General features: G+C 35.0%; 1 protein-coding gene across 5 annotated transcripts in view; it reads left to right on the top strand.

Annotated features, from left to right (window-relative positions):
• The window catches only part of LOC118206146 (uncharacterized), a 155870-nt gene that overhangs the window by 9118 nt on the left and 128296 nt on the right, over positions 1-18456 (top strand). For all 5 annotated transcript variants that reach the window (XM_085820247.1, XM_085820248.1, XM_085820249.1 and 2 more), the window contains one exon: positions 3996-4068. In XM_085820247.1, the coding sequence (XP_085676373.1) occupies positions 3996-4068 (73 nt within the window). The remainder of the gene's footprint in view (positions 1-3995; positions 4069-18456) is intronic.

The raw sequence follows: 18456 nt of genomic DNA, 5'->3' as shown, positions 1-18456 counted from the left end.
TGACTAGATTCTAGACAAAGACTTTGCATCCCTATAAATAACGTGGCTTTTACCATGTCACGCCTTTTTTCACATCTTGGTCTTGCTTCACTAACACATAATCGTAGCTTGCTGACTTTGTCCATTGTTTCAAAATGTGGTATGTTGTATAGCTGCAATTGCTGTAGTGTTATCCACAAAGAGTATCTGAAAAGGTAAAACCCTTGTCAGTACAGTGTACAGCGAGATGCTAGTCCATGTTGACGCTGCTATCAAGGCAAAACATTGAACTGAGTTCCAGCGAAAAAAAGTAATGTTCCATCAAGATAAACTTTATGTGTCTGCATTCACTGGCTGGACTCTGTATGGACTTGAATAGGATCTTTTGCCACACCCATCATATAGCCCTGACATCGCTCCTTCAGACTTCAGTCTTTTTTCACACCTGCAGCTACATCTTACTGGTGCTATCTTCCATTCTGCACAGGATGTCCGAAATGAGATTGATCTGTTTTGGAACTTACGACCACCAAGTTTCTGGGCCAAATGCTTTGAAAAACAACGAAAACGTTGGCAAAAAGTCATAGATTTGGGTGGTGATTACTGAGGTTTTAAAAAACTACGAAAACGTTGGAAAAAAGTCTTAGATTTAGGTGATGATTACTATTCGTACTAAGGGTACTGTTTTCATGTTTTTTTTCCTAACTCTATTAGGAATGTTTTTTGCTGGCAAACTTTCATTACGACCAAATATTTTCTTTTTCACATATAGCAAATATTTATTTAAAATTTGTCTAAGAGCTCTCAAAATAGCTGGTTAATTTTTCCAACCAAAAGGTAATTTATCAAATTCATAAAGACAAAAATTGGTTGTAAATGGTAGTTTTTCTAAATCTTTTTTATTTAAATTTATATTCTAATAACCAGGTGCTGAATCTAAGTTAAAAAACACTTTTGCATTCATGAATTGATCTAATGCTCTATGTATTCCAGGTATAGGTTTGAAACTGTTTTAGTAATTACGTTTTCCATAATCAATACATAATCTGTGTCTTGCATTTTCATCTCTTTTATAAACTAAAGTAAAAGGGGCAGCTAAGGGCTGAATGATTTTTTTATGATACCTGCATGTAATATTTGCTTTATGATTTTGTAATTACGTATCTTTAGGGGGATGGTCAGAAAGCCACGGGAAGCTCTGAAGTCCGTATTACTTTTGGAGGTTCAGTATTAATACAACCCACATTATATTTACTTTTTACAAATATATGACTGTAATCATTTAGTACTTCTTCCAACTAGTCATTTACATAAAAATGCTCATACTAGTTATTCTCAAAATGATTAGCATAGTCATTTTCATTATTTTCACATAAATATAAAAAAAATTACTCTAAAAAGGATTACTTAGACATATATCTTTGCTTATAGTTTTTTAAATTGATACACCTCATAATCAGTATAATTCAATTTAAATAAGGGATTACGAAAGGAAATAATTTAAATAAGAATTTAGCACATAAATTCGAAGATTTCTACTTATTCTTCCATTTTGCATGACAATTAATTTAGTGACGAGACCTCCAAGTGACGAGACCAAGTATTTTCAGAAATTACATTAATCTGACTACCTGTATCAATAATAGCATGTTAAGTTATTACTTCCTACTTTAAATTAAAATATTGTGATTTTTATCTGACGTTTCATTTTGATGAGAGGGAGGTTGATGATAATTTAAGGCAGGATACTGGGAATTTGGATATTTCAATGGTGGTGGCTGAACATTTCTCCAAACTGGATTTTGAGGCAAATAAGACCTAGAGTACAATACTCTTGGAGATACCTTGGATGATTAAAATATGAACTAGGATTCTGCATCAGAACTGTAAACCTGGGTGCATTAGTGGGGCTTGGTTATTGAGGTGAACCTGAAGTTGGAAATAGTTTTCTTGCTAGGGAAATCCATTTTTGAAGGGAACTTATCTTTTAAACAAATAGTAACATATCATATTGCTCTGGGTAAACCCTGTGTTAATGATTCAATTATAATTTGATCACTTATATGCAATCCAGAATGTAATTTTAATTTCTGGCGGAAATATTTATTAACGTCTTCAAATTTAGTGACTGAAACACAGGCATCAAAGTAACATGTTCAGAATTGGAAAAGTACTTCAGAAATTAATTTTTAAGAATTTCTCTTTTAATGGATTCCAACTATCTATTTTGGTACATTCGTATGTATAGCATGATAATACCTTAAAAAATTCAGCAAATAAAGCAAATTTTTCTTTTTCAGAAAGATCTATTGTATTAATTTGCTTTTCGGAAAATATCATATATTTGTACGATTATATTATCATATAATTGTAAGTGGCATCAAATACTGGACAGGTAAATGTGTCTTTATCTGCAGAAGCAATTTCAGATTTTTGTTAGACCATAATGGTTTTGGATCTTATCTGCATTTAAAATTTTCTCAAAAAAGCAATAACTTAAGCATATTGTTGCATGGATACGGGTTCATGATAGATTGAATGAACACAGAATTGATCATAGCTTGATAAAATTTATTTTATCCAAGAAAGCACTTCACAGTTCTGGAACTTTCCAAAAAATATTCCTACAGCTCTTCACAGAGGATGAGTAGTTACACTTCAAAGTACTAGGAGCATTAATCACTATGCAAAGTGCATTTAAAAGGCAGAAGTTCTCATGCATATCTCAATACTCTAAAGTTGCTCTGAATTGACAACTAACAGCTGAAATACTTTCACTGGTCTTATATAGTTCCCCCCAGCCATCGAGAAATCTCTAGTATTTTCTGTTTCTCAAAAGTACTGGAAGGCATATGAGGGCTGGATATGGTTACAGCTAATATAGGTATCAATTACTGTTATTCAGTTACAATATGCATTGCAGTTATACAGGTACCAGCCCAAAATGTGGGCAAATGGTTGCCAAATTTGGTGACTTTTTAGGATTTCTCACCAAATTTGATGACAAAAAGCAGTATCCAACAATGTTGTTAACTTGGCGATATCTCATTAAATTAGTGAGATAGCCAGTTACTCAATGTGAAATAGACTTATCCCTGTATTCTTATTTTTCTGGCAGAATGCATTTTCTTTCAAGCTTTTCATGTTATATTATACAGAAAAATACAGCAATTACATATATAATTTCACTAAAATTATTTATCAAATTTATATACCTAAATTTTTAACATTGTTCCCTTCCCAAGGAGTGCATATTCTGGCTATACAATCCCTGGACAGGAAGTCATACATACAACTAAGGCAAATCAATGCAATACTTAAACAATAATTGCAATAAATGACATAAAACAAATCAAATGCTAAATCAATAAATAAATGCATAAATTTAGAAATTTATATACAAATATGACCACGGTGTTATGGTCTATATACATAATGTACATTATGGGGACTAGGTACTATGGCCATAGTAAGGGAGAAACTTGTCTTAATGAACGACTTTAGGCTTATAATTGATGACTTGTGGATCCAGTACTTTGTAACTAAACAAGATTTTATGCCTGTTTATAGAATTAAAGAGAAAGTATTTGCATAAAAAACAAAACAACTTAAACAACTTACATTGAAAGAAATGTTTAATAAAGTAAAATAAATACTAAGCTTTTTTTTTTTGTAAATTTTGATACCCTTTAGATCTTAATTGTATAATTTCTGCATGCCATCTTACCAGATTTAAATTGATAGTCTATAATCCGGAACCGCCGAAGTCCTGACGAGTCTGGATTACGGACTTTGTACTGTATAACTGAAATTTCACACATTATAAGATTTCAGGTTATGCGCCAAAAATTCCACAACTATCCCCATCATGACCAAGTAGGTATATTTACACAAAATGATTTAATTTGAAGTGCTGGCTCAAAAGGTGTGACTGAATCTTAGAATAATTTTAGACTTAATGCTTTTTTATTATTTATATGTTGTAAGTATGTTCAACTTATTTCCATTTTATGTAGGATAATCTGGGTTATCAGCTTCTTCAGAAGCAAGGATGGAGTAGTGGTAAAGGTTTAGGTCGAACAGAACAGGGTATGTCTATATACTTTTTACTTGCTACAAAATACTTTTTTTTTCAGAAAAGTTTCATTATTCTTTTCAAATACATCTACATTTTATTTTTTTACGCATAAAACTTATTAAATTTGAAAGCAACTTTTTCTAAAAATTTTATTATTAAAGTATGTTTGTATTTACTTACTATTTTTGTAAAAAGTGTGAAGATGTTGAAATTTTGAATTTGTTTTAACTTCCCTTTAAATTCTATAAGGAGTAGTAAAAAGTTTTTGTTTGATAGCGCCAAAATTACTTGCATGATATTCATTATTAGCCAAATAGATTGTGCTTGAATTATACCATTGCTATTGTGTTTGTTGCTGTCATAATTATGGGTGGAATAAGTGATATAGTATATATCGATGGCTTTGGCACATACTTGATTCTAGTCTTTCAGATGCAACTTGCAATTAAGATGAAATGTCTAGCTACATTCTGTAAAAATTCCATCCTCTTGTTCAATAATGCATATATAACCAAATGCAAAAGTCAGACTTCCTTAAATGGAAGACTCGGGTTTGTAGCCTAGATTAGGGGTTTACAGCAGGGTAGATATAAAACCCTGGTGATTTATGATTTAGGGATAGATAGTCCGGTATGCATGGGCGATTGGTTGGTATAATGAAGATCCCATTGATCATAGAAATATTTTTTTATATTATTAAATAGATAATTAATTGTTTATTGGTATAAAGCAGAGGTTCTCAACCAAGGGGAATTTCATAGTGTTGTTTTGACTATCTCACTTGTCTGACAGTCAGAACAAGCCCACGAACTTCATTGTGGCAAGGAGAGCAAGATTGTGCCTGTCGCTGGCAAGAGCTATGACAGTACAATTTCGCTCAGTTCTGCCTCCAGTTTTGATGGAGAGCACCCCAGGGGAACGGATCCAAGGGTATCTCACACCTCTTTCCCTACCACCAACCTCTGAAGAGGACTTTCGGCTTACTGCAAATTTAGAGTGTCCCATGCCACAGACACTATACGATTACAAGCATCCATACCCTTATCCAGGATTCGAATCCGGGCCCTTCAGTACTGCAGTATAGTCCCCTAACCACTATATCATAGTTTCAGGGAAGAATGCTTTCAATCTTTTATTTAGCTGTTCGGTATTTACCATATAAGCTGTGTATAAGCTAAGAATTTTTGAAACATTTTTCTAAACCTAAATTACGGGAGTTGGCTTTTATATGGATCTGCTATCTTGCAAGAAAATGTAGATACTTGTTAGCCAAGTGAAAGCAATAAATCGACAAATACTGCACTTTTTACTTCCTTGTACAAGTTAAAAGAAGTATTATAATCACAAAAAATTTCGTATATCATGTTTCAATGAAAATATCACTTTGACCACTGTTGTGATCATTAAAAATCATTTTGACCGCTTTTGAATCCATTCAAACTATGTTTTTGCATGACATCTGAGCATAAGAGACAGAATAAAGGACTTTTTTTTTTTTTTTTTCCTTCCTCCCTGAAATGGATTGTAGCATGAATTCAGAAGATATTTTTTTCATTACATATATGCATATGTCCATACTTACGTATGTATCTTGCATAAATAAGAAATGAGCAGCTGTAGAATGTACTAATTTTGTATATGGGGCTGCTATAAAATGTAGTTTTGCACCTCCCTTTTTCTTTGCTACTGGTTGCACCAAACTTATATTTTCTCTATATATAAACCTATAAACAAGATGACTAAAGTCCGATATGACACATTTAACTGTCGAATGGCTGCAATAGTCATAAAAGTCGTATCTAGGTATAATACAGTAGCTGTGCAGTATTTGATGAGACCGCTTATGCCACCACTTGGTGGAACACAGAGTAAGCATTCTTATCTCAAAACCAGCACAAGATGAGAGGAAAAAGTGAATTACCAAATTGTGGAGCATCATCAATTTAGTACAAAAAGGCATTTCATGGCCATGAATATTAAAAACGGAATGTTTTAAGTGCACGTTTGTGTGTTCACAATTTCCTATACAGCGATGTGGTGAAACATTCTTAGAAATGGGTGGGGGGACACCTAATTATCACAAGATACTTTATTTTCAATGTTCGAACTTCACTCCATCAGCTGAAATACACATTAGGACCCTTGTTAGAACTTCACGTTGTTCGCTTTGTTGCATAGCCGGTGACATGTTTGCATGAGCATCTGCAATACATCATTGAAGGTCCTGCAATGTTTGGGTAGTATTGCATACATCTGCTGTTTGAGGTATCCTCGCAGGAAAATGTCTATTGCAGTCAAGTCATGTGAACGGGATCCAGTAGAATGGTGTTCAGACACTAGGGTACCTGGATTCAGAGACCCTACCCTTTGTAGAACGTTAAATAACTTCAAATCGTTAGAGTAGGCAGGTGAACATGGAGGCTACTCTTCTAAACCACCTTTACCCTGAGACAATTTACCCCTTTATCTGAGACAATTTAAAGTTCTTAACAAAATCAGATTTATGTCTTGCAGAAGTTTTAAATATTGTGCTGCCATTAACGTACCGTGACAAAATATTAGGTTGATTAGCCTGTTATTGTAAATTCCACACCAAACATTAATCAAAAACTGTAATTAATATCTAATCTTGGCAGAAAGGGATGAATTTTCTAGCACTCGGTAATGGGTGGTCTACCTGTTGTACGTTTCACTCCATGAAAATCATTTGTGTACACTATATCTGATAAGAATGTTGTCTGGACCTTTTATTGATTCATGATGAAGTTGCTCAATGCAAAATGTCTCTTGACATCTCTGTCCAATAATGTCTAAACTCATACTAATTCATTTACAACTTTACAAACTTGACTTTTTGAGAGGATATAGTTTTCTCTTATGTTTCATGTGTTGCTGTTTGGATATGTGAGGGCGTATGATAATACATCTCCCAGTTGTACTTTCTGCCCTACTTTAACCAGTTTGCCGAATTGAAGTTAACTAATGACACAGCCTGTTTTCCCTTAGACTTTTCAAAACCTTGTAGTATGGTCTTTCAGGAAGGATGCAGGCCTGCTGGTAATTGATGCCACAGACTGTCGATTGTATCTTGCATCCACTTTTACCATAAAGTAGAACTATCTCGCAGTAATCATTTTTTTTTTTTTTTTAAATCACTTCATGATCATGAGTTTCAACATACAACCCTGAGGATATACCTCTTTTATAGGTGTCTCATGTAAACACTTGTGACATTTTATGCATTATTTGCATAATGTACAAATTTTGCACACCAAGCTTAAAGTGCGTTGAGTTGGTGCATTTTGTGACATGATTATGCACAATCTGCATATTGTCTACTCTGTTTATAAAGAAAAGTACATGGATGCACCCCACAGGGTTAGAACCATAGTCCTCTCAACTGTGAATTACAGGCGATACCACTGTGCCCTGATTTAGCCTCGTTTTTCATTAGAAAGATAATCTTTTCTTCTTTTGTTCAAGTTTCATGATGTAATAATTTCAGAAATTATGAAGAAACAAATATACATTTTCAGCATTCTGTTTTTAACATTCATATCCACAAGGTATCTTTACATACTAAATCGATGATGTTCTACAATTTTGTAATTCATTTTTTCCTCCTATCTCTTACTGTTTTCGAGATATCAATACTAGCTATGCCTGTTTTCACCACATTGCACTGTGAGCAGTCTCATCCAATAGTGGGTAACCACTATACTGCAACTGACACCACTTTTACAACTATAGTTGCAGCCATTCAGCAGTTAAATGGGTGGTAACTTTACTGGGCACCCTGTATGTATTGCCACTGGGCTACCTCGTTCAGTGAGTTTAGTTTTTTTTTATTCTTATAGGATGATGAATTGTGCTTGCATTAAAAGTGATTGAATTATGCTCTTATGTTCCAGTTAAAGTTTTTATGCCTTTAGTTAATCTGTACGCAGTAGTTGTAGAATTATCAACAATTTTAAAGATTAAGTGCCTCTCAACCTAATGAGGCCTCCATTTGTTTACATTTGAAACTCTTAGTAGAATAGAGAAATAAGTCAGAACTTGAGTGATTTTTTTCCCAGTGTGGGAGAAAAATAACTTTCAATTTTATGCACCAAATATTTTGTCTTTCTGCCCGTTGGTCGAATTGCTTGTTATGCTGTAGAGAAACTCTAATTTTAATTATAAAAAATATTTTTTTAAACTGTTTTTAATTGTATGTGATGTTTTAGGTTTTCCTGTGTTTTACAGTTTTTAATGAATTTTTATGTATTTTTGCTTTGCCAGTAAATAAGAAGTGAATTGATTGAATTAGAAATATATCTCTAATGAAATTCGAGGAAATAAGTTTAAATGAAGTGCAGCAAAAACTGTGTATAATTTAATAATCTGTTCAGAGAAATCATGGGGTTTCCACATCAGATATTTTATTTTAGTTTATTTTTCATACAAAAAAAAAAAAAAAAAAAAAAAAAAAAAAACTTAAAATCAAATTAGATACTTATTGTATGAAAATCAGTTCTTTTATTTTTGAAATTGTTTATAATGATAGTTTGGTGCATTATCACCAAACTTAAAAATCTGTTGTTGGTGAAATGTGCATCCCGTTTTTTTCCTGTCTCGAGCTTTTTTTTTCATGTGTGGAGAAATGCTGAGCAGCCAACGTCAGAATTTTCATCAAGCTCTATCACCTCATCAAGCTCATCAAGCTCTATCAAGTTGTTATAAATTTATCATATAACAATTTCTCTTTCCAGTCATCTTTCAGACAAAAAAGAAAATGATACTGAGAAAATAAGACTGATACCAGTTGTATATAAGATGACAAATGAATGGGGAAAATATGCTAACTTTCAGATAGGGTTTCTAGTCTTAAAACTGTCGTCATTGGCGTCTGTCATTTTACATTATGGCAATTTGATTGGAAAATAATTTACCTGTTTTATGTGCTTGACAACATTTTTGCCTTCATGGTGTCATGTTTGAATGTTACAGGATTCTCCCCTGTCCCAATATTGACTTATATATGAGTTTTGATAATATTTCCAGGAGATATTAATTTCCAGGACTGATGTAACTGTAGGAGAACGAAAAGTCGGAAGATAGTGCTAATGATTGCATATTGAAGAGTGTTTTCTTGCACATGTGCAATGGGCGCCATTCTGAAGTAAGTGGTTCTCGTGGAAAGCCGCATTAAAACATAGCTTAAATTCCTAATGTCAAAGTGAAAATGGAGCAAAGAGTTAACATTAAATTTTGCTTCAAATTGGGCAAGACAGCTGTGGAAACCTATGAAATGTTAAAACAAGTTTACGGCGAGGAAGCATTATCCCGCTGAAGAACTTTTGAATGGTTTAAACGCTTTCGAGAAGGGCCAAAAGCGTTGAAGATGATCCACACACAGATCGGCCACAATCCATACGTAGTCCGGAAGCAATTGAAAAAGTTCACGATACGGTGAAATGTGATCATCGATTGACTATTTGAGTACTCGCCAATGAATTGAACATGGACAAAGAGATGGTTCGGCGAATTTTGACGCAAGACCTAGGCAAATGCAAGATTTGTTCCACATTCATTCCTCACCATTTAAGGGACGAACAAAAGGAATTGAGACTGGACGCATGTGGCGAACTTATCGACAATGCTGATGCTGACCCTACGTTCCTGGATAGGATAGTCATGGGAGACGAGTCTTGGTGTTATCAATATGATCCTGAAACCAAGCATCAAAGCTCCGAATGACGGTCTCCAAGTTCACCTAGGCAGAAAAAATTTCAATTTGAAAAGTCCAAAATCGAGGTCATGTTAATCGCTTCCTTCGATTGCGATGGACTCATTCATCATAAATTTCTTCCTCCTAACATGACTATCAATGGGCTGTTCTATACAGAAAATCTAGACCAACTTCGAAAACGAGTTCGTAGAGTGAGGCCTCATTTTCAACAAAATGGGAGTTGGCTGTTGCTACATGACAATGCCCGCCCACACATTGCCTTGCCTGTGAGGCGATTCTTAGCCTAGCATGGTTGCCTTGCCTGTGAGGCGATTCTTAGCCTAGCATGGTGTCGTTGAAATGCAGCATCCACCATACTCTCCAGACCTAGCACCCGCAGATTTTTTCCTGTTTCCTAAGTTAAAAAATCCGTTGAAAGGAACAAGATTTCAGGATGTTGAAGCCATAAAGAAAACTGTAACATCACTATTAAAGAGCTTCAAAAGAGGACTTTAAGACTTCTTTCCAAAATTTGTACAGCCGAGCACAGACGTGCATTACAGCTGATGGGATTACTTTGAATCATATTAAATGGCTATGTGTTTAACCTTTTTCCTTCTGAGTTATTCCATGAGTCCTGGAAATTAATAGCCAGATCTTGTATTTTGACTTAAAGAGAATGAAAAACATATAACTTGCTTTGCCTTAATTCAGAAGTCAAACAAAAAAAATCAGCGTTATACCTGCAAAATTTTCACAGGACTAGTTTCGATGGTTTTACCGAACTGCTGCAAAACCGCAAATTATTTGCGGTTTTGCAGCTGAAGATGATGGTTCGGTAAAACCATCGAAACTAGTCCTGTGAAAATTTTGCAGGTATAACGCTGATTTTTGTTGTTTGACTTCTGAATTAGTACTTATTCGGCGTGTTATTGTTGCTTTGCCTTGTTCATGAAAGCTCCCATTTCCATGGGAATGGCTTCTTTGTTGGGATAGAGTCATAAAAAAATGGCTGCACCAAACTATATATTTTAGATGGAAATTCTGCTTTCAGTCACAGGCATGTGGACAAGGACTTGGAATCCCATGGAAGGCTGTTTATTGATGCTGTTGGCCGAAAGTTTTTTTAAGTGCATTACAGTTCTAATTTGTATTGAACACCTTTATCGTCAGACTGTTTAGAAATAGAAGATATTAATCAAATGGATTGGCCAACTTACTTATCATCAGATTTAAACCCTGTTGAGCATGTGGGGGATGTCTTAGGATGCCTAATTGTAGTGTTTCATATGTCTTTCTGGACTGTTTAGGATTTGAAAAGTGTGCTTTTCAAAAAAATGGCATGCAACTCCTCTTTCTGAAACTTGATCAACAGTTTGCTAAATTCCATGAAATCACTCACCTTGTGAAATTTGTATTTCTGTCACAAATTTGTTATAAAACAAGGGAAATCATTTTAAAATTTCTATAAATTTGACTTTAAATTCAGTATTTTGAGATTAATTAGCTGGCAAAAGTGTTAATATATGTTAAGTAGCTCTTTTCTACAAGTTATTTTTAATCCCATAAGTAACAGTCAAGTTTTATTTCTGTAAGTATCATTTAATTCTGACAAGCTGTGTTGAATGGATATTTGGAGAAGATGATACGTTTGTGTACTTTTTTTTACAGATTGGAAAGTAAACATAACGAAATTCATTTTGCACTATAAGTATCTTTGTTTCATCCTATTTGTGTAGGCATGGATATGCATTTATGTCTTAAAAATGGATATAAAAACGTTGAATGTCCTATGTTCTTTATGTGGCATATTCTATAATTCAAAATTTTCTTTTGATAAAACTTTAAAATTAATATTGCAACTTCTTGTTTATTCTTCGTTTTTAAATTGCCTCTTCATCGGATAGAGAAATATGACAAACACTGATAAATATTTACTTTGACATCATATTAAAATTGAGTTTCTGTGTGACTTATTCTCATATTTGCACTTTTCGTATCATTTAACTTCCCTTTGCAATTTGGTACATTTTAAACTAACAATAAAATCTTATAATGTAAAATTTTGATTTGTTAAAATTCTATTATTTTGAAATGTTAATAATGGATATTTTGTAATGGAAGTATGGACTAATATGTAGTTTCCATATTAAATTTGCTTTTTCTCATCCTTTCCTGTGGGATGAACCTGAAGAGATATTAAATACTGGCCTTTTTGGTCACACAAGTATTGCATGTTGTCAAGGTACCTTATGAGCATGTACGTATGTATGTCTATCTGCCATTGACATTAACAGAAAGGAATAAATTATTGTTTTTGACTCGGAAATCATGCAATTTGAAAAGTGATGACACTAAAAGTAAAACAAAAGTAAAAAGCAAAAATAAATACAAAGTGAAAATTTTAAATTGTGTATCATATAAGCTTGTGAGCCAAGTTATCAGTTATCAATTGAGATTTGATGTAATCTAGAATTTTTTTAGCATATTCAAGTACCTTAAATGACATTTTCTGGGTTATATTAAATCTATGGTGTAGATTTGGTAAATCTTCAAAGTGCACAACAAATTGATTCTTTTATTAAAAATTTCATTATAGGTTATTTTATTATGAAATGTAGAATGAATGAGCATTTATTAAAATGCTAAAATGACAGATAAATAAATGGGCATACTGTTTTGTTAGAACGTCTGTAATTTTATTTCGTTCATTTATAATTGAACTAAATATTTTTTACCCATAAACTATAAAACATAAATTTTGTATTTGATTACAGTTAGGTATCTTTTACCAGAAACACCAACATTTTTTCAAGTACCACGACATAAATGGAAAATATTACAAGAATCTGGAAAGCATATGTACAAACTGATCTCTATGCTATAAAACATAAGAAAAGGCTATTGTGATAGATGTAAAAATGAAACTAAATGTGAACATATAAAGGAAATCAGTTCAGAAGTTTTTTTTTTTCTTTAGTAATTAGTCATGAAATGGATATGACGATCTGAATTAAAGTTGCCTGTGATAGTAAATGAAAATGAAGATGGTTTTTTTAAAATATGACAGAACTACATGATTCATTTTTATTTCAATATTGGAACCAGAGTATAAAATGATATAGAATAGTATTAATTTATGAAATTAAGCGAGGTCATCTTAGCAAAACCATAATTCATATTGTTATGGATGTTGTTAAAAACCTGTTAATGTGTTATCTGGGTGTGTGTCATTACTATTTGAAATAGTCACTTCCTGAGCAACTTCATATATTTCTTCTTGACTACATTTGGGTTTATAAAGCGCAAGCTTATGCTTTTGCAGCTGAGGATGATGGTTCGGTAAAACCATTGAAACTAGTCCTGTGCATTAGTTTAAAAACATAATGCTGATTTTTGTTGTTTGACTTCTAAATTAATACTTGTTCGATGTGTTATTGTATTTTACATTTGAGTTGTTATATTTTTTATATATGATATAATACCTATCTTAATCTCATTCTCATTTATATGGTGCATTTTTTAACTGTGGTCAACAATTATAAAAATGGTGAGATGTTGGGAATTATTTAATATTTATAAAATTAAATTTCATGAAATAATTGAAATTTAAGAGTTAAAAATTTGAGAATTTTGCCAGTTAATACACTGCTAGCCGTTCAAATTGCAACACCAGGAACGAATGGTCTGATTGATGAACATCAAAATCACATGAAAGGAAGAATTAGGTTGGGATATGCAAATGATTAGTAATTCAGCGCAGTTAGACGACGCAGGAGGGAGAAACGACATCTGAAACACTGCATAAAAGTTGTGTAGTGGATTTCTCGTTCGGAAAGTGCTTTGTAAGGATGGAGTTTGCTCAGAATATTGTGTTATGCCTCGAATAAGAAGAGGAAAAGCTTACAAGCAAGTTTCAAAATGTCATAGATGCAGAATCATTGCCTATCGAAAGTGTAGATTATCGTTCCATGATATCAGCTGTCACATTGGTCAATATCCAACCACTGTCATGTGAATATAGAATCAATGGATTGCTGAGAGTCATGCTCAACAGCATGCAGGTGACCTCCCATGACTAATGCCAGAGAGGACATACATGTTGTGAGGTCAGCTCTGCAAAACTGTACAACCACATCATGGACCATTAGTCAGGAAATGGGCATGTTTGCAGCACGTCCAGTATCAGCTTGTAAGGCGCGTTGACATTTGCAGCAGGGTGGACTATCAGCACAGCGACCATTATTTCGGCTTCCCTTAACAATGCAACATAGAGAGAGATGACAAGTCTGGTACCCCAAACAACAAAGCTGGACATAGGTGTGGCTCAATGTAGTCTTTTCAAATGAATCCTAGTTCTGTGTGCAGTATTCTGATGGCTGGTTTACGTGTCTGAAGGCTCCAAGGAAACCGCATGTCACCTGCTTGCATTCAGTATGGCATAGGGACCCTGGTGATCTGGTGTGATGGTTAGGGCAGGCATTGGGTATACAAACGCAAATCTCTAGTCCCAATCGACAGTAATTTGAACGCAGATCAGTACATTTCTGACATGTTATGCCCAGTGATTGTGCTCTATCTTCGAGGCCTGCCAAATGCCATCTTTCAACAAGATAATGAAAGACCACATGGTGCATGTCGTGTTCTGACCTTCTTTGATACACAGGGTATTTTATTGCTGCCCTGGCCTGCACGATCTTCAGATTTATCACCCACTGAAAACATCTGATCATGGGTTGCTGAGAGACTGGTCTGCCACCCCTCTCCAGCTAATACAGTCAATGAAGTGCAGTTGTGTAGTGGATTTCTCATTTGGAAAGTGCTTTCTAAGGTTGGAGTTTGCTCAGGATATCGTGTTATGCCTGAAATAAGAAGAGGAAATGCTTACCAGCAACTTTCGAAATTCGATAGAGGCATGTTCACTGCCTATCGAATGTGTAGATTATGGTTCCGTGATATTGCCAGTTGTACTGGTCAACATACAACCACAGTCACGTGAGAATATGGAAGTCAATGGATTGCTGAGGGTCATACTGAACAGTATGCAGGATCTCAATGCCCTCCTATGACTAATGCCAGAAAAGACAGACATATTGTGGGTCAGTCCTGCAAAACCGTGCGACCACTCACGGAACATTAGAAAGGAAATAGGCATGTTTGCAGCACATCCAGCGAAAAAGCTGCGTATAGGAGTGGCACTATGTCACCTTTTCAAACGAATCCCGATTCTACATGCAGTATTCTGATGGTTGTATACGTGTCTGGAGGGTCTGATGATACCGCTTGTCGCCTGCTTGCATTCGATATCAGCATGGAGGCGGTTCACCTGGTGTGATGGTTTGGGCTCTATTTGGGATCGACAGTAATTTGAATGCAGATGTGTACATTTCTGACATCTTATGTCCAGTGTTTGTGCCCTATCTTTGAGGCCCCCAAACACCATGTTCCAACAAGATAATGCCACACTTCATCAAGTCACCACATGTTGTGCATCGTGTTCTAAATTTCTTCGAGACACAGGGTATTCGATTGCTGCCCTGGCCTGCACAGTCTCTAGATCTGCACCCATTGAAGACATCTGGTCATGGGTTGCTGAGAGACTGCCCTGCCACACCTGTCCAGCTAATATGGTTGATGAAGTGTGGCATAGACTTGAATCAGCATGGAATGAGTTGTCCATTTCTGTCATCCAGGCCCAGTTTGACTCCATGCGTAATGGGTAAGGGTAATTTTAGCTGCCAGTGATGGCTGCTGTCTCTACTAATTTCACAGCCCTGTGAACCTCAAAACTGCTTACAAATTAATTAAATCATTATGTCTTCATGCCATACTGTTTATGTGCAAAATATCATTTTTGTATTTGCTTTTCTTCATGGTGTTGCAATTTTAATGGTAAATGTCAGTGTAAATGTCCACTTGAACACAAAATTGAAGATGTATTTGTCAAGAAGTATCTTATAAATCATCTTTCAATCCAGCATGAAAATTCTGTTTCTTAACCACATTTATGCTCTGTGTTTGTGTAATAGAGTTATTCAGTATGAATTAGGGTACTTGTTATAGTAAGCACCTCAACAGAAGTCATTAAATTTTTGGAAGATTCCAAACTCAGGCAACCATGCTCATAACAGTTCTTCAGTCAAGATACATCGTCATCTCATATGCATTCGTTTTGTTGTATTCCAAGTTTCAATAGTTTTTGTAAACAAATTGGGACTTTTTGGCTTTAAACTTGGTTTAAAACATGCGCTTGTGGAATTTTCCAACAATAGAAGGAAACTATGGTAAAATTTCTGCAGGAATACAAAATTTTGCTGCAAAATTTCTAATGAAACAAGATGTGTTTGAGAGACTGCCACTGTTGCCGAGGTTTGTGCGATGCCAAATGACTGTAATTTTTTAATATGGTTTTGAGCAAAAACAGATCCCTATGTACTCAAGGAGAAGAATAGTGCAAAAATATTGCCGAGAGATTTGAACAATGTAAATTTTTTAAATGTATTAAGTAATCATTATTTAATTCCATAACTGCCGCAGGCGTATATATACGCCTTTCTCAGCCGATGCGCTAACTGTCCCGGGTGTGTGTATACACTCTTCTGAAATACTATCATATGCTCTGCTCTGCTAGCAGTAAAATTATTCACAGAGCTTTGGAATGCAATGCCACAATGACCTTGACAGAGTATGCGATTTCGGAGAAGAGGGGGGAGGAATTAAGAAGGGGATGTTTCTGAAATGGTGAAAATAACGAATGTGCTGTTATTTGTGTTTCTGTTTGAGTAAAACGTATTTTTTTATTCTGTGTGTTCGGTTTTCGTTTACTGTTTGTAGTAGGTACTTACAAATATGTCGGCTCAGGCAAACTCGATGAGCTTTGCTGTTACGGGTGCCCGTGTGTACATGCTATCCCGCCGTAATGATTTTCAATTCTTTGAGTGTTCTAACAGTTTATGAGACACTTCGAAGAAAATGAAAGTTCAGAACAGTTCACAGTATGGGGGAGCACGTAAATACAAGTCCGACAGAAACACACGTGCGGTACAGGCCTGGAGGCGAAGGTAAGTGCACATGATAAGCAATAACATTTCTTGGATAAAAAGAAATGCCTTATTCAGTATTCAGTATATACTCTCAAATTCTGTGTCCTCAGCTCGCAGAATTTGAGAGTATCTTATGTGTTACATTAACAAAATAGGAGTAGATAACATAAAAATGACAGTAAACATAAATGCATATATAAGTTAGAAAAAATATATACAATATGTACAGGTAAATGTATACAAACGTCAGCAGCTGGCCAGAAAAGCAATATGAGAAATTGTGCATAGGTATAATTAGGATGTCAAAACTGAGTAAATGGGTATTAAGAATTACAGTTAATTATCAAGATATCTGAGGACCACAAGCGGCTGTAGTCATAATTTAGCACTGGTATTGTGCTATTGTTAACATTTGGTATATTTTAAAAAAATTTATCTGCGAGATTAGCAAAGTAAACACATAAAGTTGGTACTTCAAGCTCTTGGTAAATTGCTGAGTTTCTGACGAACTATTGATAATTCGCCGCTTGTCTGAGTAAGATGTTCTGCAGTATTTGGAGTTTCTTTACATTAGTAAGACTAACATATCCCCAAAAAGAACTGAGTATGTCTGCCAAATGTGTCTGACAGTGACGACTAATGTCTGCTCAGTTATTGCTCTTGTGTTTCTGATTGAATAAATCATATATTTTTTATTCTATGTCGCCTCCACGCTTTCCATTTTTTGGGACAGCCAGGTATAAAGAAAGGTACAATGGATTTTTCAAACCCACTTATCTGTTTTGAATTATTTTTTGATGAAATGCTTGTGCTTCATATTGTTACTGAAACTAACTGCTTTGCAGAGCAGTATATGAACCAACATTCTGCAAAAGAAAATTCAAGAACAAAATCGTGGCATCCAACCAATTCAGAAGAAATACACACTTTTGCAAAAACATCGAAGTACCATGAAGGAAGGGGTTGTTTTTGATGAAATTGAATATGTATTTACACAGATTATAAAATGATTAAAATTCAAGGTCATATTACCTGTTCACGTCTCGCAATCACCCATTGAGTGTTCAACTTAGTAGTTGTTTGAACCGCTCTTGGCTGCAATGAATGCTTGAATTCATCGAGGCAAGGAGTGGTAGAGAATCCTAATGTCATCCTGCAACACATTCTGCCAAGCATTCATCAGTTGTTCCTCCGGATATGCGATATTTTGTGGTGCCTGAATCTGGCGGCTTACTATATCTCAGACATTCTCAATTGGTGAAAGGTCTTGTGATCTTGCTGGCCAAAGAAGAGTATCAACTGCACAGAGACAGTCCAGAGATATGCGAGCAGTATGTGGCCTGGCATTATCTTGTTAACAAAATGGCCCCAGGATGTCGTGCCATGCAGGGTAATGCAACTGGCCGCAGGAATGGTATCAGCGTATCGTTGAGCTGTTAAAGATGTACGGAGGATGACTAAAGATGACCTGCTGTTATAAGAAATAGCGCCCCACAACATCACACCAGGGATTATTGGCTGTATGCCTTTGTAAAATAAAGGCAGATTGGGACTGCTGGCCCCGTCCTCTCCAGCCACAAATACGGTGGTCATCTGCTTCAAGAGTGAAGCAGGATTCATCGCTGAACACGATACCATGCCAGTCT

This window comes from Stegodyphus dumicola, chromosome 7, assembly GCF_044657685.1.
Source record: "Stegodyphus dumicola isolate Sdum_Otavi_A_Nest chromosome 7, ASM4465768v1".
Taxonomy (NCBI): Eukaryota; Metazoa; Arthropoda; class Arachnida; order Araneae; family Eresidae; genus Stegodyphus; species Stegodyphus dumicola.
The sequence above is the reverse complement of the archived record's forward strand: the minus strand, read 5'-3'. Positions and strand labels throughout refer to the sequence as shown.